The 24,018-nt window shown below is 44.5% G+C and overlaps 2 protein-coding genes and 2 pseudogenes across 10 annotated transcripts in view; all 4 read right to left on the reverse strand.

Moving 5' to 3' along the window:
* Positions 1-24,018, reverse strand: part of LOC147008429 (uncharacterized) — a 73,818-nt gene that overhangs the window by 19,989 nt on the left and 29,811 nt on the right. The window contains exons 1-2 of one of the 8 annotated variants that reach the window (XM_085864834.1): positions 10,841-10,977; positions 10,458-10,595 (exon numbers count right to left, since the gene is read on the reverse strand). The exons of the other annotated variants lie outside the window; for them this stretch is intronic. Coding sequence (XP_085720960.1) covers positions 10,458-10,496 — 39 coding nt within the window. The 5' untranslated portion in view covers positions 10,497-10,595; positions 10,841-10,977. Of the gene's footprint in view, positions 1-10,457; positions 10,596-10,840; positions 10,978-24,018 lie in introns of those variants that run through there. 8 annotated transcript variants of the gene reach the window in all.
* On the reverse strand, positions 1,326-8,923 carry LOC147008430 (uncharacterized; annotated as a pseudogene). The gene is made up of 2 exons (XR_015053414.1): positions 8,149-8,923; positions 1,326-6,431 (listed from the first exon to the last, which is right to left on the reverse strand). The product of XR_015053414.1 is annotated as an uncharacterized LOC147008430 (transcript).
* On the reverse strand, positions 12,135-12,273 carry LOC147008431 (signal recognition particle RNA; annotated as a pseudogene).
* LOC147008432 (uncharacterized) lies at positions 15,533-22,485 on the reverse strand. Its single transcript, XM_085864928.1, has 2 exons — positions 22,146-22,485; positions 15,533-20,517 (listed from the first exon to the last, which is right to left on the reverse strand). The coding sequence occupies exons 1-2, from the start codon at positions 22,249-22,251 to the stop codon at positions 19,385-19,387; spliced, it is 1,239 nt and encodes a 412-aa protein (XP_085721054.1). The 5' UTR covers positions 22,252-22,485; the 3' UTR covers positions 15,533-19,384.

The following is a 24,018-nucleotide window of genomic DNA, read 5'->3' on the forward strand; positions in this document are numbered from 1 at the left end:
TCGAACCCCCCCATCTATTTTCTCAACAATCGTCTTCAAGAAGTCCTTTCATTCAAGCTTCTGGGTCTCATTATCTGCCATGATCTTTACTAAGAAAGCCACATCTCCAAGCTGGCCTCCAAAGTCAATTGCCAACTTGGCATCCTCCATTGTGCGAAGTCCTTCCTTGACACACCTGAGATTCAAACCATTTACCAAGCTTTCATCCGCAGTCTGATGGATCACTGCTCCCCCCTCCGGGGTGGTGTTCATGCCTCACACGGAGCTCGACTTAACGCTGTGGAAACCAAGGCTTTTTGGATCATTGGTAACTCCCTGATCATTGGGATCTCAAGCTGAGTCGTTGGATCTCTCACCGGAGGCAGGTCGGTGGTCTTTCTGTCTTCGACCATCTCCTCCCTGGCCTTGCCCCCGCTGCTCTGTCTGTGATCTGTACCCCTGATATTGTTTCGGATCTGGCAACCATTTGCACACAGACAGCCAGAGTCCCCGTAGTTCAGTTATTTCGATAAGTATGTGTTTATAGTTAGGGTCCCATCCCCTATGTCTAACGGGAATTACATGTGTGCGCTGCGAAGTTTCGTTATAGTTAGTTTTTTTTAGAACAAATCCCCTTCACTTCCTGAAACCACCGACTCCATTGCCCACGTGTTTTTGGCTGATGGTGTGGGTGGAGCCTCCATCGCATCAGATCGAGGCTCCGCTCCGAGGAAGGGCATGGAGCATTTCAGCCAATGGGCGAAGGGCGAGCAGGGCCGAGGCGCTCCGGCCGATGGGAGGCCAGAGTGCCGAAAGCGACGACAGAGCCTCTTCGGGGGTGGGCCTCCAAGACGCCCCTACACCCCCCGAGACGCCCGTCCAATCAGGAGGCTCATCTCCTCAGGGCCGGCTCCGCCCACGCCAGATGTCGTGTTCGCCCCGTCCAATCAGGAGGCTCATCTCCTCAGGGCCGGCTCCGCCCACGCCAGATGTCGTGTTTGCCCTGTCCATAGAGAAAGAGTAGAGTGGTTGTCAAGACCAGAATACGGGAGTCATCGTGGCCTATTGCTTTTGGTCTGTCGTGGTGGCTTGGTCTCGGTCGTGGTCCTTTGCGGTGGCTCCTCGTGGTGGTGGCGGCTGAGCAGCCAAGGTCGTGGGCCGGTGGATGTTGGGACGTGGGTTCGAGTCCCATCGTGGTGGGTTGGAGTCCGGTGTGACCGCACGAGGTGGGAAGGTACCTGGCCTGGCTCTGATCCCCCCAGCTCGCCTTCCCTCTGGGCTGAGGGGCCGAATAAAGACCCACGGGGTCCATTTCTTTTGGGTGTGTGTGTGTGTGTGTGTGTGTGTGTGTGTGTGTGTGTGTGTGTGTGTGTGTGTGTGTGTGTGTGCGTGTGCGCGGCGCCAGTCTGTTAGGTAGAATTGTTTTAGTGTTTCCTTTTCATTGCACATTGCCTGCCTGATATTCGGTTGTAACTCTGCTCTGTGTCTCCCTTCCCGATTACAGTATAAATAAACCCCCAATTGTTAAATGTTCCAGTTCGTTGCATTTCGTTTCTTCCACAGACCCAGCACGGTGCGTATTGGGAATTCGGGAGGCCGTGTGCCGTAAGTTGTCGTTTGGACCGACGGACTTTGGTAATTCCGCTCAGTTGCACCGGACTGAGGTCGCCAGAGCAACCCGGTTCGACAGAGTCCGTCGAGGGTGTCACTTCCCCGCTAATTTGACGACGTGAGGACTTAGCTATATTGAAATTAGGCAATTAACCCAACCCCACGTCGTCGAAATATTAGCGACCACGGTCCACCAAGGAGAAGGCACCCGTGACCTTTCAGACTTATCCAAGAGTCACGACCTAAATTCCGGGGTGTTCGGTGAAAACGACCCCACTGCTCCCCCTAGTGGTCGTTTATCGCCACCGAACCCCGGCCCACAACAAAATTTCCTCAAGGAACTCAAGGTCTGCCAAAACTCCCCATCTTGTGAAAATGTCAAAATCAAGAATCACAGCTCACCTTCACTCTTTCATTCCTCTTTTTTCCTGCCTCTGGAATAAACTCCCACACTCTCCTCCCTCCAGGTCTTCAAAGCAGCTGTTCACTACCATCTCACATCTTCCCCTATCCAAAATCTTGATATTTACTGCCCCCGTTGATCCACCCCAAACCCACCTCCTTCAACTTCTCTGTTTTCCTTCCTGACAGTCCCTGAAGTGCTATCCTTTTTACCCCATCCCATCCCTCTCCCTTCCACAGATATCCTCTTCTCTTTTCCCCCCACTATTTTGCGCTTCCCTCTCCCTCCCTTCTTGTCTCCTGCCTTGTGATATGTTTCTGTGTATTTGTTCTCGCACACGCCTCGACTTGGTACACAAAAAACTATAAAAATTAAAACTGGTAAACCAGTAATCCCAGGCTTCAACCCGTGCATCCGACGTCAAAGGACTTTAATTTGCACTGGGTCTGCAATGGGGTCTCGCTACGGTGTCCCTCATGTTATATCAATGAAGGATTGTTAAGCCGATAGCAATACATGACAAAGAAAGAAACTTCACATTGGATAAATCGAGGCTGGACAAAGTTTCAAGTCCCGAAAAAAGTCCAATGACACATTTGCATATTAATGTAAATGGCGAACTTGTAGGACGTTAAACGATCTTCCAGAATGTGCAGTCACTATAGCTCTATCTTCTTTCGGTTTCATTTTACGACATGTCGAAAATGAGTGATTTTAAACTTTGGGGGGCTCTGGGGCCTCACTGGGGTCAAATACAGACATCGTATACACATATTTGGAGTCCCCTGTTTATGAACTATCTAATTCTGTCATTAAAATTTTTCAATTCTCATTTGCATATTTGGCATATTTAATGAGGCGAATCGGCATCATTTTAATCATATAAATTATGTAACGAGTTCGACCAAATTAACAACTTAACATTCCCATGAAACGTCGGAAATGTGTGCAAAAGATTGAGGCTGTCGGGTTATCCTTTCTGGAGAAGATGTTTTTAGGTTTTGGAGAAAATCCAATATGGCCTCCATACCACGTGACCTACGTCATCGAAATTTTCAAAGTATAAACTTCAGGTGGAGAGTTATTAAATGGACAAGTTTCATTGAATTTCATCAAAGCGTTGTTTTCATCAAAGCATTGTTTTCATCAAAGCATTGTTTTCATTTAACGACATTTCAAAAATGGGTGATTTTAAACTTTGGGGGGCTCTGGGGCCTCACTGGGGTAAAATACAGACATAATGTAAACAGATTTGGAGTCCCCTCTTTAAGGCCTATCTAAATCCATCATTCGATTTTTTCAACTTTCATTTGCTTATTTTGCATATTTAATGAGGCGAATCGGCATAATTTTAATCATATCAATTTAGTGACGATTTTGACCAAATTAACAACTTAATATTCACATGGAACATCGCAAATGTGTGCAAAAGCTTGAGGCCGTTGGGTTATGCGTTCTTGAGAAGATGTTTTTAGGTTTTAGAGAAAATCCAATATGGCCGCCATACCACGTGACCTCCGTCATCAAAATTTTCAAAGTATAAACTTCAGGTGGAGAGTTATTAGGTGTTTAAGTTTCATTGAATTTCATCCAAGTGTTCTTTTCATTTTATGACATTTCAGAAATGCGTGATTTTCAAATTTGGGGGGTGCTGGGGGCTCACTGGGGTCAAATACAGACATAGTATAAATATATTGGGAGTCCCCTGTTTATGTGCTATCTAAATTTGTCATTAAATTTTTTCAACTCTCATTTGCATATTTTGCATATTTAATGAGGCGAATCGGCATCATTTTAAATCATTTGAATTATGTCACGATTTCGACCAAATTAACAACTTCACATTCCCATGGAACAATGCAAATGTGTGCAAAAGTTTGAGGCTGTCGTGTTATCCGTTCTGGAGAAGATGTTTTTAGGTTTTGGAGAAATTCCAATATGGCCGCAATACCACGTGACTTACGTCATCAAATGTTTCATAGTATAAACTTCAGGTGGAGAGTTATTATGGTGTTAAGTTTCGTTGAATTTCATCCAACAGTTTTCCCTCCAGATCCGCCACAAAATCGATCAGTAGAACATAAAAACGCCTTTAATAATAATAATACTAACGAATTCAATAGGGCTTCAGCCATTTGGCTTGAAGCCCTAATTACCCCAGTCCCTGATGATGAGAAACATCCCCATGACATGATGCTGCCACCACCAGGCTTCACGGTAGGTATGGTGTCCTTTAGCTGATGTGCTTTGTTGGGTTTGCACCAAATGTAGCGTTTTTGCATTTTTCCCAAAAAATTCCATCAGACCACAAAACCTTATTCCACATGGCTTCAGAATCTCTCGAGTATTTTTTTGTATTCCTCAAACAGGACTCAAGGTGGGATTTTTTGTGTAATGTCTCCCTTCTTCCACCTGACCGTAGAGCCCAAACTTGTGGAGTGTTTGGGATATTGTTGTCACATGCAAACCATTAATCAGTCCTTGGCATGAAGGCCTGATGCTCTTTCAAAGTTGCCATTGGCCTCTTGGTAGCCTCTGATCAGTCTCCTTGCTTGCTCATCCAGTTTGGAGGGACGGCCTGATCTCGGCAGGGTCTTGGTGGAACCATACGCTTTCCATTTCTTAATAACGACTGTCTTGACTGTGCTCTAACGAATATGCAAGGCCTTTGAAATATTTTTATGCCCATCCCCTGATCTGTGCCTTTCCACAACTTTATCCCAGAGGTCTTTTGAAAGCTCCTTGGTGCTCATGGTTGATAATTTGCTGTGAAATGCACGACCCAGCAGTGGAAACCCACAGGAACGGCTGATTTTACTCTGAAATCATCATAATCACTGCAATTTAAACAGGTGGAGGTCAATTAACCTGGTGTGTGATTTTGAAGGTGATTGGTTCCACCTGAGCTGGTTTACAATTGCCGTTATAATGGGGGTGGACACTTATCCACCCAAGATATTCTCGTTCTGTGTTTTCAATTAATTTTCTGAAATTTGAATTTGTTAGTTGAAATTTGAAATTTGAAATTTGAATTTTCACTTGGAAGTTGTGGGTTACGATGCGTAAATAAAGGTGTAAAAATTCTGATTTAATTCCAGGTTTCCGGCATCAAAAGGTGAAAATTTTGAAAGTGGGTGTAGACTTTCTATAGACACTGTACTCTGACTCGTTCTCCATCCCAGTTAACATGACGTCTTCCAAACCACTGCAAAATGCCTTCTTTGTCTCTCCCCAACTCTTTCCAGATCTTTTCACAATCTTCCTGCTCTTTTGTCGTTCTCCCAGTTGTCGGTGTATATTTGTTGACGTATCTTTTTGTATTATTCATTTCTCTTCTTTGCAATCGTTGGCGCTGGATTTGCTGTAAACTCCAGCCCATGTGTGGCATCATATACTCGCACCTGATACTGGAAATTCTTTGCTTTGATGTATTCTTTGATGTCAAGATGCAGATGATGGATGATTGAACGCATTGTTACACACAGAACAATTGTAAGGTTTCTCTCCAGTGTGTAAGTTTTGATGTCTAGATACAGATGATGGATTAATGAAGGCCTTGGGGCACACAGAACACTTGTAGGGATTATCTCCGCTGTGTATTCTTTGATGTCGAGATACAGATGATGAATGAGTAAAGGCCTTGTTGCATACAGGACACTTGTAAGGTTTCTCTCCGGTGTGTATTCTTTGATGTCGAGATACAGTTGATGAATGAGTAAAGGCCTTGTTGCACACAGAACACTTGTAAGGTTTCTCTCCGGTGTGTAATCTTTGATGTCCAGATAAAGTTGATGGACGATAAAGGCCATGTTACACACAGAACAAATGAAGGGTTTCTTTCCGGTGTGTATTCTTTGATGCATATATAAGTTAGATAAATGATTGAACGCTTTGTTACACACAGAACAATTGTAAGGTTTCTCTTCAGTGTGTGTTCTTTGATGTGTATATAAGTTCGATGACTGACTAAACGCTTTGTTACACACAGAACACTTGTAGGGTTTCTTCCCGGAATGTATTTTTTGATGACGACATAAATTTGATGAAAAACAAAAAGCCTTCCGGCATTGTGAACACTTGTAGGGTTTCTCACCGGTGTGCAACCTTTGATGTGACAACAGATATGAAGAAGAAGCAAATCCCTTCTGACACACAGTGCACCTGTATGACGTCTCACCTGTGCATATTTCAACACATCCTTTTAAACACGATGAGGAGGTGAAGTTTTTGTTGGAAACGGCAAAATGGTTTGTCTTCTCACTTGTTTGGCTCTCCTGTTGCAAGACATTGATACACCTGTCGCAGTTGTTGTTTGTCGACACAACTCTAAACTTGTCACCATCCTGACAAAAAGTCTCTGCCAGGTGATGGTCGAAAGAAACTTCTCTGTCCAATGACGAGGAACAGTTGACACTTGAAGACTTTTCAAATTTTTTCTCTGCAAATTGACAATGGAGCAAAAACATCAATCAATCACTTTTACAACTTGAACAGAACTCGTGGAACACATAGTCGCACCTTGCATGTTCATTCTGAATAAAATTACCATTCTTAACTGAATACCCCACTATTATGGCCACTACTATCATGGATCACATGATCGTATCATCCATGCACCCACAATTATATTGTCGTCACTGATCTACACAAAATACCCATAATGACAAATTTAAAACATGTTTTTGGAAATTTTAACAAAAAAAACCTGAAATATCTTTCCACAATTCAATGGTATTCAACCCATTTGCTCTGGCATTCCAAATTGAGCTCAGGGCATCCAAATTCCTTTGATCATCCTTGAGATGTCTCCACAACTTTCTCCCTCGTATCTCTCCCTGGTTAATCCCTCCTATGTGGGCCTATGTGGGAGAGTATGTGGGCCTCTCATTCTCACACCGCAGGCAGGTCAGCGGTCTTTCTGTCATCTACCGTCCCCTCTCCGGTCTCGCCGCCCCGTTTGATCGACAATCGACAATGGACATTGCCAAGAGCACAGTGAGCTCCATCATTCGGAAATGGAAAGAATATGAACTACCCAGACTCTTCCTAGAGTTGGCTGTCCGAACAAACTGAGCAACCGGGAAAGAATGAACTTTGTCAGGGAGGTGAAGAAGAACGCAACGACCACTCTGACAGAACTACAGAGTTCTTTCACTGAGATGGGAGAACTTGCTTGAAAGACAACAGTCTCTGCAGCACTTCAAAAATCAAGGCTTTATGGGAGATTGGCGAGACAGAAGCCACTCCTGGGAAAAAAGCACATGACAGCACGTCTTGAGTTTGTAAAAAGTCACGTGAAAGACTTTGAGATCAAGAGGCAAAATATTCTGTTGTCTGAGGAGACGAAAATGGAACTTTTTGGTCTGAATGCAAAGCACTACATCTGGCAGAAACTGAGCACAGCTCATCGCCCATCCAAAACCATCCCGAGCGTGAGGCATGGTGGCGGCGGCATCATATTATGGGGATGCTTTTCAGCGGCAGGGACTGGAACACTTGCAAGGATAGAGGAAACTATGAATGGAGCCAAATACAAACAAATCCTTGAGGAGTTGGCTGCCTGATGTTGGCTTAATGGTTTGGGTGCCGGGCTTTGGATCTTCGGGTCCTGAGATCAAATCCCACTCAGCTGTTGAGTTAATACCAGGTGGGGTTAACTCGGCCTGTCATCCTTACGAGGTCGGCAAAGTGAGTGCCAGCATCCTGGTTTCCTGTCGGAGTGGCGACCTGTCCAGGATTGTGCCCAATAGCCAAGGAGACTGCTGAAGCAGCAACAATCTGCAAAGAGTAAGGTCCCAATCTCCTCTTCCTTGAGCAGAACCTGCCTCAGAGTGCAAAAGACCTTCGACTGCAGTGAAGATTTACGTTCCAACGGGACAACTACCCCAAGTATTCAGCCAAAGCAACACTGCAACATAACAAAATATTGACTGAGAGGGTTGAACACACATTGACGAAAGACATTTCAGCTTTTCAGTTTTCATTAATTTGTAGAAATTTCAAAAAATATGTTTTCTCTTTGTCATTGGGGGTATTTTGTGTTGATCAGTGACAAAACATTTAAATTTAAGCCATTTTGAAGTCAGGCTGGAACACAACAAAATGTGAAAAAGTCGAGGGGTGTGAATACTTGATGATGGCATTGTAGGTCTCACCCATAAAACACCACAAAGGGCACATTGTTGTCTTTCTTTCCTTTCTGCCGTGACATCCTCCGGGTGAGTAACTGGTGTACTTGCTTCAGTGCCTCGAGGTGGAGACGGAACACTGTTGTTTGTGTCCTTTATAACATCCTTAAAAACAGTAAGTTTCCTGTTTTGAATGATTTTCAATTTTGTTTCAATTTTGCAGGGAGATTAAAACTATTATCTTCCTCCTCTCCGTGCATGTGAGATCAGGACGGATTCATCGCCAAAGTACTGATAAACAACAGGTTTGTTTTCCGATTAATGTTCAAAATATAACTTTCAACTGAAATGGAAATGTTCCTCGAACACAAACTGATGTTTGCGACAGACTGACGGACAGACAAAGTGAACAAATTGCTTAACTCCTTTCACTTCGTGTGTGTGCGGCAAGGAGAAAACAAAATAAAAAATAAGTGAGCTTCATGTATTCCACCAGGAGAAGTACCCGTCGCTTCCGGGACGGATTTAATAAAACGACGGCATGTTGTACTTGTAAACATTCTGCTCCATTCACTCCATCATTTTCCCGGGGTCATCTTCCCTCTGCTTGGAAGTCAGCTGACATCATCTTCATGAACCATCCTTGCTGCTAACATCTGTATATGGCGTGAGCAAAAATCACCTCCGCTTCGCTGCAAAGCTCATTGTTGTTTGCTTTGGTTTGAACCTCCACTTGAAATGAGTGAAATGAAACATTCCCCTTCCCTCGTAATGCCTTCTGCTCCTCTTGTGCTGCCTTCCACTCTCACGATTCCCCCTTATCCCTCACGATGCCCCTCCCCCTCATGCTGTCTTCCCATCCCGTTGTGCCGCCTCCCCCTCCCCCAACAGCAATCAATTACCAGATCACGGCAGGATAGCCAAGAGGTACGCATGATCGCCCTCAGCTGTCTCGCCTGGGTTTGAATCCCGACCGAGCTATAAAGTTTCATCCCGGTGTTTCACAGGCAGGGTGATTCATAAATGTGTGTGTGTGTGTGTTGTGTCCCAGATGGGTGTTAAACTCGGCGTCACATCTACCTGGATCCCCCCTCCTCTCCCCACCAAACTTTCCCCCCTCCCTCTCTCACCCCTATCCCTCTCTCTCCCACCCCTATCCCTCTCTCCCAGCCCTATCCCTCTCTATCACCCTATCCCTCTCTCTCTCCCACCCCTATCCCTCTCTATCCCACCCCTATCCCTCTCCGTCACCCCTTTTGGTCTCTCTCCGACCGATCATATCCCTCTCTCGACTCACCTTGTCCTTCTCTCTCCTACCCCTCTATCCTTCTCCATCCTACCCTCCCTCCTCTCCCTCTTCCTCTCTCACCTCCATCCCTCCTCTCCTCTATCCTTCCCATCCCTTCTTTCCCTCGTCGCCTCCTCCTTTCCCTCGTCCCATCCCTCCTCCCCCTCTTCCCTTGAATATTCCCAACAGCGAAGCGACAGGTAGTATTTGCTGGTAAAGAAGTCAACAAACACGAATTAAGCTTTATATATTACATTTTCACACTTTCCTCAATTAAAAGAGGTTATGATTAACTAGAAATTCTTTACTAAGTCAGGTGGTCGTGAGAGTTCACATCCCTGACCCGAAGTGATGGGGACTGTTGTTAAACGTGTCCTTTATGATCCATCCATGAAGACCACACTCTGCACAGAGAGAGCATCAGTGCTGCAACAGCAGTTACCTGGGTTATTGGACACAATCCTGGACAGGTGACCACTCTGACACAGGATACTCAAACGGCTCAATCATCCCAGCAAGCTGGTATCACTTTGCCAACCTCAGAAGGATGACAAGCTGAGTCAACCCCACCTGGTATTAATTCAAGAGCCAAGTGGGATTTGAACTCAGGACCCAAATAAACCAAGCCCACCACCCCAACTATTAAACCAACACCAGGGATACCTTTTTGATATTTTACCAGAACAGAAAAACAGAGTTGGTATAAACACACCTATCCCGTGACAATGGTTTCATAACAGTTCTTACAGCAGGTCAAAGGTCGAGGTCACAGCTTCAGATCAAAATTTCGTGAAAAATGATTTTGGGTCAAACTTTGACCTTGAACTTGTGACTTCCATCCATCGAGCAAAATTAATTAGTTTCCTGGTAAACTCTCACCAACTCTGCTTTACAAACAGCCGACGAGTTTAGTGGAAACTAAGTTCACCCATCACATCTTTAAATATAATATTGAACATAATTTGTCCTTAAATTAGGTTGGTACAGGACGAGCTATAAACTCCCAACCTGGTGATGTACAGGGAAGGTGTTGCATCAGTGAGCATACCTTCCTCTGAAAGCAAAGGTAAGTATCTTGTCTTCTCATCCAGTGATTCCTCGACGACGTTAAAGATGCCACTGCAGTCCTCAATCACAGGCCATTGTGAACCGGTGCAGAGGCCCATAATCACAAGTAAATCTTCATCTGATTTGTTGTAAACGAGATTAAAGAGGAATCGAATGATGAATGAAGTGATGAGGTATAAAATGATGTCATACATGTACAAGAGGGAGGGTAACATGTCATGGATGGGATTTCCATTCACAATTCAATTCCGGCTCCGCTCCAGACATCGTGACATTCACTAAATCAGTGAGTTCCTGCATTAGTACACAGCACGGATCAGCACGGGAAACACAAGTTCTCGGTACGGAGTGAACGTCACGTACCGGGTCTGGACTCCTTGTCCTTGGGTGAACCGACCATGGACCCGCGGTCTTCCGGAGAACCTCCCGGACCGACCACGTATCCTCCATCGGAGCCGCTCGTGGATCCCGGGGTGTTCTCTCTGAGATCTCGGGTCATGGTGGACCGCACGTCGTGTCGGTGAAGGACGGTACGCTGTGGTAACCGAGTGAAGAGCGCGAGCTGTTTGGGGAAAAAGCGAACAGGGAGATCGCGGTGTCTGATTGGTTCCCGCCAAATCACGTGTCCATGATTTAAAATGAATACAAAGATTGAACGTTTCGTTTTAACGGATTGTTTGTGTTTCAGATTGTGTTGTGAAAGTGGAAAATCGAGTCCGAGTTCGTCGATGATAATTCCCTCGATACGAATCGACGTTCTTTATTTTCTGTTTTTGTATTTATCGAAAATGTTTCCTCCATAACGGAGTTATATATACTAGTGCGTGCCCGTAGGTGCAGCTTCGTTCTTTCGCTCTCGTAAACGACGACTGTATTGGAGCATTGTTTCAATTTGATCGGACCAACCGTATCATAAATGGCCATAACTTGGGAAACACCTGGGAAACATACTCAGGTCCCCAGCGTCAATTGTGACGTCATATCAAACAAAGAAGAAGAATTGTGACGCCCCTTCTCTCGCCACCTCCTCTCTTGAATTGTGACGCCCCCTCTCACTCACCCCTCTCTCCCTCCCCTCTCCCGCCCCTCCTCTCTCCCCCCTCCTCGTCTCTCGCCCCTCTCTCTGTCAATGTATTCACAAATGTCTGCCAAGCACAACAATTAATTCAAACCTTGGGTAAAAACAGCTTTCAAACCCTTGGGAAACAGCTGTTTCCCTTGGGAAAATTCAAACCTTGGGATTAATTAATAATTTGAACAATTAATTCAAACCTTGGGAAAAAACAGCTTTCAAACCTTGGGAAACACTTGGGAAAAGCTGAAACGGATGAAGAACGATATCAAACCTTGAAAAGGCACATACTCATGTCCCCAGCGTCGATTGTGACGTCATACCAAACGAAGAAGAAGAATTGTGACGTCAATCATGCAAAAAAACCCCATTAATTGTGCCGTCATAGCACCGTGTCCTGTCATTGGTTGACAGACGTTATTGGTCATTATTGGTTGACAGACAATATGCTGTTCGTCTTTCTGCTGCTCCCGTTAGGGGTCGCCACAGTGGATCATCCGTGATGATCCGCATTCTGATTTGGCATAGGTTTTACGCCGGATGCCCTTCCTGACGCAACCCTGTCCGCCTCTTACGACACAGGGATAAGGATTGGGTTTCGCCATAATTCCGGGCTGCCCTACACCCTCTCAAAGCGGCCCAGTGCAGAGCTCCCGTCCTCAAGCGATCCTCCAACCCAAGCCTCCAAGTAGCCGGATTACAGGCGCACGCCACTACGCCCAGTAGGTTGACAGACAATATAAAGGTCGTTATTGGTTGACAGACATTGGTCATTGTATCACGTTATTCTTTTTATTACTGTCAATTATTGTGCTATTATTATTATTAATAATTATACATTAATATGCTGTTATCATTATTCTGAGATATATTTGGGAAAAAAATGGCATGATAAGGTGGAACGACATTTCAGCTGCGATATATACACCTTTCTAACACTGAAAAAAGCAATAAAATGGCCGTAATTTGGGAACCGCTCGTCCGATTGATATAAATCGTCATCAATTTCGAGGCACATCCGCGAGTCCCCGGCAATATTCCTGGCAAGTTTCAATCAGATCGGACAGGTGGTCGTCGAGAAACGGCGGTCGCAGACAGACAGACACACACACACACACACAGATTGCTGGAATTATAGATAGTCTAGTGCGGGCCCGTAGGGGCGTGCCAGTATGTGTAGCTTCGTGCCTGCAGTATCAGGTCCCCATCATAAATTGTGATGTCATAGCAAACGAAGAAGAAGAAGAATTGTGACGTCAATCATGCAAAAAAAATAAATAAAAACAAATAAACATTAATTGTGACGACATCGCACCGTGTCTTGTCATTGGTCGACAAATAAATGGCCGTAACTTGGCAACCGCTTATCCGATTAATATCAAACCTCGAAAAGGCACATCCGGGGGTCCCCGGCAATATTCCTGGCAAGTTTCAATGAGATCGGACCAGTGGTTGTCGAGAAACGGCGGTCGCAGACAGACAGATAGACAGACAGACACATAGAGATTGCTGGAATTACAGATAGATATATGGGTATGTGGGTATGTAACATCTACTCCTATGGGAGGATTTGACCGAGGAAGCTGAAACTTTCAGCGATTAATGAGGGAACCCCGACATTGTGTCTGTGCAAGTTCTGATTGATTCCATCAAGTTTTGAGGAAAAAGTTAATTCAGGACCCTTCGGGACCCCCATTCATGATGACAGGAGGAAAACCATGGGGTAACCTTCCCGGATCAGATTACGGTCACGTTTGTGTCAGAGTGGTGCTCAGGTTTCTAACACCAGACGACGGTCTCCTTGGGTTAACATGAGGCTGTCCCTTCGGGTGAGTGCCTGGAATGTCCTTTCCATAAGAGGATGATCACCTGTCTCTGTTATCATCTGAGCTCAAGCGTTTAACCCGAACACCTTTCGCTTTGTGTGCTTGTGGCAACAAAAAAATTAAATAATAAATAATTGATCTTTATACGTGTTTTCCACCAGGAGAGGTACCCGTCTCTTCCCTGACGGATTTAATCAAATGACAGCACATTGTACTTACAAACATCCTGCTCTATGATTTTCCCGGGGTCATCTTCCCTCTGATTGGAAGTCAGCTGACATCATCTTCATTAACCATCCTCACGAAACAACGTTCAAATACAATTTTTTTATAATGAAACTTTTCATTCACACCACAGCAGGAAAGCCGAGACGTTCGCATGCTCGCTCGAAGCAATCTAGCCTGGGGGTTCGAGTCCCGACCCAGCTATAAACTGTCACCCAGCGTATCACAGTCAGGGTGATTCATCAATGTGTGTGTGTGCTGTTAAACTGGACGTCACATCTACCCGGAGTGCCTCCACCCCCTCTCCCCCACCCTCCATGTTGAGTGGACTGCAGCACGTATGAATCAGATTCGGCTCATGGGTTCCAAACCCCTTTTTCCCACGGGGCTCCTGGGTTCCAACCCCCTTTTTCCCCCGGGGCTCCCTAGTTCCAAACCCCTCTTTCCCCCGGGGCTCCCTGGTTCCAACCCCTTTTTTCCCCAGGGACTTCCGGGTTCCAAGCCCCTCTTTCCCCCGGGGCTCCCTGGTTCCAAACCCTCTTTCCCCCGGGGCTCCCTGGTTCCAAACCCTCTTTCCCCCCGGGGCTCCCTGGTTTCAAACCCCTCTTTCCCCCCGGGGCTCCCTGGTTCCAAAACCCCTTTTTCCCTCGGGCTCCTGGGTTCCAAACCCCTTTGTTTTTTAGCAGCGTTCGCTACGCGAGATGCTGCTCATGGAGAGCTCGGCGTTCTTCTTCTTCTTGTGAAGACAAAACCTTAATCTCGAGGACTCGGCTCTTGAAAAAACAAGATCCGGATCTCCTTAAATACTGAGCACATATCCACATCCTCACATTGACGGTGCATTTTGAGAGCATCTATCATGAACTTTTAAATATATTCGGACATTTGCTTTAAAGTTTCGAAAAGTTCACGTTACTATTTAAAGATTATTCCATTTATCGTATTGTAATTTGGTAAATACATTATTTATTTCGTAAATACACGATATATCGTAAATACGTAAATACATTATTATGCGTTTCGCTATTGGCTTAATCAAGGCACGTGACGAAATATCGGAAGTTGTTGTTGTTTTTTTTTTTTTTTTTTTTTTAGCCGACAAAATCTTTAGGACGCTGCTTGTGGACACATTTGTCGTTGTTTTGTGTACCTTGCCGAGGCTCGTATGAGAGCTAACGCACAACGCACAGCAAGGGGGGCATGAGACAAGAGGGGCAGGAGTGGGAAGGGCAAAACAGTGGGGAACAGAGACATTAGGAGATCTGTGGAAGGGAGAGGGATGGGGCGGGGAACATGGGGAATAAAAGATGGACATCACAGGGACTTTCAGGAAGGAAAGCAGAAAATTTGAAGGAGGTGGGCTTGAGTGGATTAACGGGGGTAGAAAAGATCGAGGATGGGGGACTTTAAGAGGTGGTGACCAGCTGTTTTAAAGGCCTGGAGGTAAGAATGGGATTGAATAGAGTGAGGGAATTCATTCCAAAGGTGGGGAAAAAGAGGAATGAAAGAGTGAAAGTGAGCAGTGATTCGTGATTTTGGTATTTTTTACCAGAAGGGGGTTGTTGTCGGAGCTTGAGCGCCCTGCGGAAATACGGTGGCGACAAATCGCAGCGAAAGCAGAGGGGAGGGGGGCGAGGCTGGAGGGGAGACGGTAGAAGAGAGAAAGACCACCGACCTGCCTGCGGTGAGAGAATGAGAGGCCCAAAGACTCAGCCTCATGACAGGCGATGCCAATGATCCGAAATGCCTTGATTTCCACAGCGTGAAGCCGAGAAAGGTGGGAGGCCGGAGCACCAGCTCAGAGGGGAGAGCAGTACTCTTATCCGGCTGCGGACGAAAGCTTTGTCCGTGGTCAGGAGCTCAGGTGGGCCATGGAAGGATTTTGCACGATGGAGAATTCCCACGATGGAGAAGGCGACTGGCTTTGGAGGCGAGGTTTAAAATGCGGCTTTCCCAGGAAAGATCATGGCAGATAGTGAGACCCAGAAGCTTGAAACAAAGGACTTTTCCAGAAGATTGTGGAGAAAGTGGATGGGGGGTTTTCCAAACGGTCCTTTCAGAGAGACATAGTGAGAGTGTGAGATTTGTCCGGATTGAAAGACATGTTCCACGTGTTGGACCAGTTTGTGATTTTAGCCAGATCTGCAGGTAGCGAAGAAGCTGCTGCTTGCCGGTCTTTGGGATGACAGATGGTGGAGTCATCAGCAAAGAGATAAAGAGGATTTAACAGAGAGTCGGAGAGATCATTGCTGAAAACCAAAAAAACAACAGGGCCCAGAACGATACCTTGTGGAACTCCAGCCTGGACAGGAAGAGGGGATGAAAGAACTCCATTTAAGGCTGGCCTTGGATACCATAGGAAGAGAGTTTGGTGAGCAGGGCAGGGTACCAGACCGTGTCAAAAGCACACGACATGTCTTGGGATGTGGCTCTGATTTCATGTCTGGCATTGAGGACCTCCATCCATTGTTGGGATAGCAGCAGCAGCATATCCAGGGGAGAGTGACCTGGTCTGAAACCAAATTGATGATCGGAAATCAGGCCATTGGAGAAGAGGAAGGATTTAATGTCTGAAGAGATGATGGATTCCTTAACCTTGCTGATGATTGGGAGAAGGTTGGTTGGTCTGCAGTTGCAGGGATCTGTTTTTGTACCTTTTTATGCAAGGCAGTGATGTTTGCTGATATCCAAGCAGATGGCAGATGACCTTGAGCAAATGAGAGGGTGAACAGAACAGAGAGAGGGTGAGCAAGAACAGAGGAGCAGGTTTTTTGGACACGTGGGCTGATGCCATCTGGACCGGTTGCACAATGTGAGTCGAGGTTTGACAGCAAGCTCTCCACCTTGTCAGGAGAAAAGGGACAGTTGGGTGCGACTGGTCAGGTGAGTAGAGAAAGCGATGGGTTTGGGAAACAAAATTTCGATGCAAACACCAAGTTTCGGCATTCAGCCTTTTCACATAACGTGTAAGCAGTGCGGCTATTTGAGGAAAGGGAGAGGATGGAGGGGGAACATCCACCAGAAACAGATTTGATGAGATGCCACCAGGATTTGAAGGAGGGAGAGAGGTTTGAAAGTTCAGACAAGAAAGATGTTGTTTTCTGGCTCTCCTGAGAGTAGGTACACACTTGTTCTGCGCTTTATGGAAGGAACTGAGATTACCCTCAATTGGGTTTGCTTTCCATGAGGCAAAGGCAAGTTGTTTCAGGACAACTGCCTCACCACAAGCTTCAGTGAACCATGGGCAGGAGGAAGGGTAGGACAACTGAAGACGAGAGGGGATAAATCTGTGCATGAGGGAGAGCAAGTTTCTTTGAAAGAATTCCCAGGATGATTTGATGTTGGAGAAAGTAGGGATAGGAGACCAGTCTATAAGTTTGATGGCTACTTGAAGACCCTGCCAGTCAGCCGGAGTGAAATGCCAGACTCGACGGCGGTGAGGTGGTTCTCTGATAATAGCCAGAGAGATGTCCACTTTGACAAGGGTTGATAACATCTGCAAAGTTTCAATTATTTTCGTTGAGTGGTTTCAGAAAAAAAATATATTCAAATTTTCCCCTTCATTCAATAATGCTGCCACACCATGTGACATATGACGACAATCTTAACAATAAAAACATTCTCCATCAGACCTTCCGAAGTTTAAAATTTTGCATCGATCGGACAAGCCGAAACAGAGAAAACCATTTTTAAAGTGAAAATATGAAGATGTGGACACGTCGACAGACAGACACAAACGTACACAGACACACCGAACACAATGGACAAATACAACAGTTCAGAAAAGGAAAGAGAAACCCAAAACTAAAAAAGGGAATTCAAAAAATATAAAACAAACACAAAATTGGAGACAAAGACCTCGAGTGCTTGGGTGTTGAAAACAAACTCAATCTGGAAATGACAGCGAGAAAGATAAAAAAAAATACAAAACACCACCGTATGAGGAAACAAACCACAGGAGAAAACAAAACCACATGTTTGAGAGTAACCCGAAGAGATTCTTCCACACTCCTTTGCTCTCTTCAATCTCAGTCCTCCCTGCAGGTCTTCAAAATTGCTGTTCACCACCATCTCATATCTTCCCCCATCCAAAATCTTGATATTTACTACTCCCGTTGATCCCCCCCATACCCACCTCCTTCAAATTCCCTGTTTTCCTTCCTGAAAATCCCTGTAGTTCAGTCTTGTTTTCCATTCCCATCCCTCTCTCTTCCAGATATCCTCTTGTCATTTTTCCCCCACTATTTTGTGCTTCCCTCTCCCTCCCTTCTTGTCTCCTGCCTTGTGACATGTTTCTTTGTATGAGCTCTTACACAAGCCTTGACTTGGTACGCAAAAAAACAAATAAAAAGTGAATCAGTCCGTGATGATGAGAAACATCCCCAAAACATGATGCTGCCACCACCAGGCTTCACAGTAGGTGTGGTGTCCTTTGGCTGATGTGCTTTGTTGGGGATGCACCGAATGTAGCGTTTTGCATTTTTCCATGAAGTTCCATCAGACCACAAAACTTTTTTCCACATGGCTTCAGAATGTCTGGAATGCTTCTTTGTACACCTCAAACAGGACTCAAGGTGGGCTTTTTGGTGTAATGGCATCCGTCCTTCTTGCCACCTGACCGGAGAGCCCAGACTTGTGAAGTGCTTGAGATATTTTTGTCACATGCAAACCAGTGATCAGTCCTTGCCCTGAAGGCTTGCAGCTCTTTCAATGTTGCCATTGGCCTCTTGGTCGCCTCTGATCAGTCTCCTTGCTTGGTCATCCAGTTTGGAAGGACGGCCTGATCTCGGCAGGGTCTTCGTGGTACCATACGCATTCCATTTCTTAATAATGACTGTCTTGACTGTGCTCCAAGGGATATTCAAGGTTTTTGAAATATTTTTATACCCATCCCCTGATCTGTGCCTTTCCATAACTTTAACCCAGAGGTATTTTGAAAACCTACAGGAACGGCTGATTTTATTCTGAAATAATCAGAATTTCGACAATTTAAAGTGGGGAAAGCCAATTAACCTGGTGTGTGATTTTGAAGGTGATTGGTTACACCTGAGCGAGTTTACAATTGCCGTTATAAAGGGGTGGTGTGGGGGGTGGACACTTATCCCACAAAGATATTCTAGTTTTGTGTTTTTAATCAATTTTTTGAAACTTGGATAATTTGTTTTTCAATTGGAAGTTGTGGGTTACGATGCATAAATAAAGGTGTACAAAGTCTGATTTAATGGATTTATTTCCAGATTATAAGACATCAAAAGGTGAAAAATTTGAAAGGGGGTGTAGACTTTATTCAGACAATGTACTCTGACTCGTTCTGCATCCCAGTTAACATGACGTCTTCCAAACCACTGCAAAGTACCTTCGTTGTCTCTTCCCAACTCTTTCGAGATCTTTTCACAATCTTCTTGCTCTTTTGTCGTTCTCCCAGTTGTCAGGGTATATTTGTTGATGTATCTTTTTGTATTTTTCATTTCTCTTCTTTCAATCGATGGCGCTGGATTTGCTGTTATTTCCATCGCGTGTGTGGCATCATATACTCGCACCTGTTCCTGGAAATTCGTTGCTTTGATGTATTGTTTGATGTCGAGATACAGATGATGAACGAGCAAAGACCTTGTTACACACAGAACAGTTGAAGGGTTTCTCTCGGGTGTGCATTCTTTGTTGTCTGGACACAGATGATGAATGAGGAAACAACATATTGCACACAGAACAGTTACAGGGTTTCTCTCCGGTGTGTATTCTTTGATGTCTATGTAAGTTCGATAATTGATTGAACGCTTTGTTTCACACAAAACAATTGAAGGGTTTCTCGCCGGTGTGTATTATTTGATGTTTATGAAAGTTTGATAAACGATTGAACCCTTTGTGACACACAGAACAATTGTAGAGTTTCTCTCCGGTGTGTGTTCTTTGATGTGTTGATGCAGTTGATGAATGTTTAAACGCTTTGTTGCACACAGAACACTTGTAAGGTTTCTCTCCAGTGTGTATTATTTGATGTGCTGACAGATTTGATGGAGTAATGAAGGCCTTGTTGCAAACAGAACAGCTGTAGGGTTTCTCTCCGGTGTGTATTCTTTTATGTTTATAAAAGTTAGATACATGATTGAACGCTTTGTTACACACAGAACAATTGTAGGGTTTCTCTCCAGTGTGTATTCTTTGATGTGTTAACGCAGTTGATGAATGATTAAACGCCTTGTTGCACACAGAACACTTGTAAGGTTTCTCTCCAGTGTGCATTCTTTGATGTTCTGATCGAGTTGATGGATTAATGAAGGCCTTGTTGCACACCGAACAGTTGTAAGGTTTCTCTCCGCTGTGTATTCTTTGATGTTTATATAAGTTAGATATATGATTGAACGCTTTCTTACACACAGAACAATTGTAGGGTTTCTCTCCGGTGTGCAATATCTGGTGCTCATGTAAGTGTGACGACAGATTAAATGCTTTGTTGCAAACAAAACACTTGTGGGGTTTCTCCACTGAATGTGTTTTTTGATGACGAAATAAATTTGATGACGAACTAAAGGCCTTCCGGCATTGTGAACACTTGTAGGGCTTCTCACCGGTGTGCAACCTTTGATGTGTCAACAGATATGAAGAAGACGCAAGTCCCATCTGACACACAGTGCACCTGAGTGACGTCTCACCTGTGCATATTTCTACACATCCTTCTAAACACGATGAGGAGGTGAAGTTTTTGTAGGCAACAGCAAAATTGTTTGTCTTCTCATATCTTTGGCTCTCCTGTTGCAAGACATTGATCCACCTGTCGCAGTTGTAGTTGTTTGAAGACACACCCCTAAACTTGTCACCATCCTGACAAAAAGTCTCTGTCAGGTGATGATCGAAAGAAACTTCTTTGTCCAATGACGAGGAACAGTTGACACGTGAATACGTTTCAAATATTTTCTCTGCAAATTAAGAATGGAGCAAAAGCATCAATCAATCACTTTTACAACTTGAACAGCACTCGTCGAGCACATCGTCTCACCTTGCACGTTCATTCTGAATAAAATTACCATTATTAACTGAACTCCCCACTATTATGGCCACTAGTATCATGGCCCAAATGCTCGCATCATCCATGCACCCTATCATATCACATTGTTTCTTGGAATGGGTTATGAACGTCAAAAAATGAATTAATCACTCACGTCTGGTCAAAGATCAGATAAATGAAGTTTCAGATTTTTCAGAGAAGGATTTCAATTGAACCAATCATGGCTGGAATAAGACTTCACTGATGACGTCATCATTATCACTGATCATATCACCCCATGGGGAGTTGACAACACTTGCAAAGTTTCAATTATTTTCGTTGAGTGGTTTCAGAGAAAATGATATTCAGTGTCACCATGTGACATATGACGACAATGTTAACAATAAAAACATTCTCCATCGGGAGTTCCTCCTCTGTTTGAAATTTTTCATCGAATCGGCCAAGCGGAAACATAGAAAACAATTATTAACGTGAAAATATGAAGACGTTGACACATTGACAGACAGACACAAACACACAGACAAACCGAACACATTGGACAAATACAACAGTTCAGGAAAGGAAAGAGAAACACAAAACGAAAAAAGAGAATTCAAAATGTAAAATGAAACACAAAATTGGAGACAAAGACCTCGAGTGCTTGGGTGTTGAAAACAAACTCAATCTGGAAATGATAGCGAGAAAGATAAATAAATAAATAAATAAATAAAAAACACCACCGCATGAGGAAGCAAACAACAGGAGAAAACAAAATCACATGTTTGAGAGTAACCCGAAGAGATTCTTCAACGAATTCGGGAAACAAAAGAAGAATGTGTCAACTCCCCCTGAAAAAGAAAAAATGGGGAAACATTCTGGAAAGGAATTCTTGGAGATCGAAAGGAACGTAACAAGGAAGCAGAATGGATCGTGGACTTGGAAAAGAAGAAGCACCATGTTGGTTGAGGCCCAGTGATTATTGATGAAGAAATAAAGAATTAAAAACAACTTCAAAAAATGCCACCAAACTTTAAAATCCAGGCCCAGATGGAATTCCAAACTTCTGGCTGAAACAACTTGATGCTCTCCACAATCACGACACCAGGACATTCAAACAACTGATCCAAGAGGAAAAGGAAGTGCATGAGTGGTTCGCAGAAGGAAACACATTTCTCATCTAAAAATCTGAAGAAACCCAACTTCCTCACAAATACCGGCCAATAACATGTCCACAAACAACATACAAACTTCTAACAGGAATCATGACAGAAATTATGTTCCATCACCGAACCCAACAAGGAGGTTTGGAGGAAGAACAAAAGGGCCACCGCCCACGACTGAACAAGGCCATTCTTGAAAATTTCAAATTGCGAAGAACCAAATTGTCCACCACCTGGATGGACTATAAGGAAACTTTTGTCAGTGTTCCACATTCATGGATAATAAAATGCGTGTAAATATACAAAATCAATCCCCAAGTAATCAAACAGATTGAGAAAGCAATGGAACTCTGGAATACCACGTTGATAGTACAGCACTCAGAGGGAAATATCGAAATACCAGATGTGAAGATATGGCATGGGATCTTCCAGGGAGGCAGTCTTTCCCCTCTCTTGGTTTGTCTTGCTCTGGAACCATGAGTAACCTCATCAACAAACATGGACATGGATACACCCGAACAACAAATGGAAGAGCATCCAACGAAACAGGAAATGTGACTCACCGACGATACATGGATGATTTAAAGCTCTTCCTGACCCAGCTGTTTTATCTGTTGAAAGTCTGCTTGGGTCACAATAACACCAACAAAGGGTAAACTGGCCAGAGCAATGACCACCACACGAGGAGACACCAACAACGCTGCCAAAGCGGACTCAGCAATGGCAACAAAACGAGTGAAGAGACACTGACAGCAGCTGCATTGGCCTTGGCAAAAATAAACAACTCTTAATATAAGAGGCACCGACAGTAAGAAAGATATGAAATACTGACAGATTTGGTCAGGAGACAGGAGAGAGTAATAATGTAGGAGATGAAACGGAGGAGGCAAAGGAGAGAAAGGCTGTCTCCTGAACTGCTCAATTTAATGTGGCGAAAGAAAGGCAAATTCTCTGAATTTCATGTGACAAAGTTAATTTTAAAACTTACTCAAACAGTAAAGGAGGAATCTGGAGTCCACAGAATGCTGAGAGTGGGATACTTCAGCGACCACATTCCCTGATGACAAAGAACCAACTTCAGCCCGCTGTATGTTGGTTGCTCTCATCTACTGGTCGGTCGACTCCTCAAATATACTTCCCTGCTGTTATCTTGGAAATGACTTCAAAGGAGGCATCTCATTGCTGGCCTTATTGAAAAGGCAGCCTGCCCGTTCCTCCACTCTCTCCTCACATGCTTCCAGTCACGTATTGTCCTTCATTGCTTGGAGAACCCCAATTCAACCTCCCTCTGAGACAGCTTGATCTGTGGAATAGGGTTGTTCTCCATGTTGGGGTGTTACAACGCGTTCACCCTCGAAGGACTTTTGCGACACAATTGGCCTGTCGGATTCACCCGATGTGCACCCACTGGACAAAATCTTTTGAACATGGTCACAGCCAACCTTTCACCCATTTATAACCTGCTGTGGTATATTTTACAAACTGGTTACCTGAGATAAGTTGTCACCTGAAGAGTCGTGAGTTAACGACTCTGATCGACACAATTATATTTTTGTCACTAATCTGCACAAAAAACCCCATAATGAGAAATTGAAAATATGTTTTTGGAAATTTTAACAAAAAAACCTGAAATGTCTTGCAACAATAAGTATTCAACCCCTTTGCTATGGCATTCCAAATTGAGCTCAGGGCATCCAAATTCCTTTGATCATCTTTGAGATGTCTTCACAACTTTCTCCCTCGTCTCTCTCCCTGGTTAATCCCTCCTCCGGTATGACAGACCTGAGCTTCGTCCTGGTGGAGGAGTTGCTCTCTTCATCAAAGACTATTCCTCACTCTCCATGCACTGCCCTCACTCCCGCACACCCCCAGGAATACCTCTGGCTACGGCTTCCCCTCAACTCCCACGTCATGTTTATATGTGTACTGTACCGTCCACCAAACAGTGATGACGACATCTTCACCTCACTTTCCGAAAACATGGACCAACTTCCATCTTCTCATCCTAACTCTCTCTTCTTCATATGTGGTGACTTCAATTGTCATCATGCCAGTTGGCTCGGTGTGGATACCTCTCTCACCTGCCATGATACTTCAGCAGAAGACTTCTGCAACTCATTGGGACTGACTCATTGAGCTGTGGGGATGCTTTTCAGCGGCAGGAACTGGAAGACTTGCAAGGATCGAGGGATCAATGAATGGAGCCAAATACAAGTAAATCCTTGAGGAGTTGGCTGTCTGATGTTGGCTTAATGGTTGGGGTGCCGGGCTCT

Source organism: Eptatretus burgeri, chromosome 19, assembly GCF_056783735.1.
Source record: "Eptatretus burgeri isolate ZD-2024b chromosome 19, Ebu_testis_v1, whole genome shotgun sequence".
Classification (NCBI taxonomy): Eukaryota; Metazoa; Chordata; class Myxini; order Myxiniformes; family Myxinidae; genus Eptatretus; species Eptatretus burgeri.